The sequence below is a fragment of the Poecilia formosa genome, unplaced genomic scaffold (genome assembly GCF_000485575.1).
Source record: "Poecilia formosa unplaced genomic scaffold, Poecilia_formosa-5.1.2 Scaffold96, whole genome shotgun sequence".
Lineage (NCBI taxonomy): Eukaryota > Metazoa > Chordata > Actinopteri > Cyprinodontiformes > Poeciliidae > Poecilia > Poecilia formosa.
This window is the reverse complement of record NW_006800035.1, coordinates 334,114-335,223: the sequence shown is the minus strand read 5'-3', so window position 1 is coordinate 335,223 and position 1,110 is coordinate 334,114. Positions and strand designations below refer to the sequence as shown.

The 1,110-nt window shown below is 37.2% G+C and overlaps 1 protein-coding gene across 1 annotated transcript in view; it reads left to right on the top strand.

The window, feature by feature from the left end:
* Positions 1-1,110, top strand: part of LOC103142411 (NACHT, LRR and PYD domains-containing protein 12-like) — a 20,261-nt gene that overhangs the window by 15,545 nt on the left and 3,606 nt on the right. The window contains exons 13-14 of the mRNA XM_007558467.2: positions 149-325; positions 920-1,096. Of these exons, the coding sequence (XP_007558529.1) occupies positions 149-325; positions 920-1,096 (354 nt within the window). The remainder of the gene's footprint in view (positions 1-148; positions 326-919; positions 1,097-1,110) is intronic.

Sequence of the window (1,110 nt, the reverse complement as noted above, 5' to 3'; positions counted from 1 at the left end):
AAATATGCAGTTTTACACATCAGTTCATCACATTTTTGTCACTTTTACATTAAGTAAAATTAATTTCCTATAGTTTTAATATTGCTCATATTTAAGTTTTAACCTTGATCCTGTTGGCCTCAGCTCACAAAATGTATTCTTTACTTAGATTGAAGTGGTGCAGGTTGTCAGAGATCAGCTGTGCTTCTCTGGCCTCAGCTCTGCAGTCCAACCCCTCCCACCTAACAGAACTGGAGCTGAGCAAGAACTACGACCTAAAAGATGCTGGAGTGAAGGAGCTCTGTGGTTTTCTGCAGAATCCTTTATGTAAAATACAAAAACTGACGTAAGGAAAAAAATATTCAAAATAGAGCTGATATTTCTGATGTCAAAGTTTAGCTGTCACTACACTGCAGATTAATGGATGATATTCTACTGATTCATGGTAAAGTCTGTTTTCTTCTTTTCTGGTTTTATTCAGTTAAAATTAGCTTGTTTTTTAAAACTTCCTCTGATTAATTAATGTCACTGACATCACAAATCTGCCTGCATTATTTAAAAAGATGGTCTACTGTGTTTCTGTAGTGTACACAAAAGCTTATAATAATAAATATTTCTCACAGACTACTATAAATTATATGACATTGCAGAGTGTCACAGTTCTGGTCTGTAAAAATTAAGTCAAACCTTCCTGTGACACAATGGGGGTAAGTCAAAATGTAAACAATTAAGGCTGAGATCACAGAAGCAGGGAAGATTTGGGCAGCTGAGTTTTGAGGAAGAAGCTAGATGAGTGGTAAAGAAGAAAGGTCTGGTTCAACTGAAGGACTGAAACCCTTTAGAGCATTTAATAATGTAGTAAATAGATTTCAGTGTTTGGATATCAGTTATAACCTGCATTCTGATGTAGTACAGCTCATGTTTTTTGTTCTTTGTTCAGATTGAAGGAGTGCAGGTTGTCAGAGATCAGCTGTGCTTCTCTGGTCTCAGCTCTGCAGTCCAACTCCTCCCACCTGACAGAACTGGACCTGAGTGAGAACAAAGACCTGAAAGATGCTGGAGTGAAGGAGCTCTGTGGTTTTCTACAGACTCCTTTATGCAAAATACAGATATTGAGGTACAAGTGTAGTT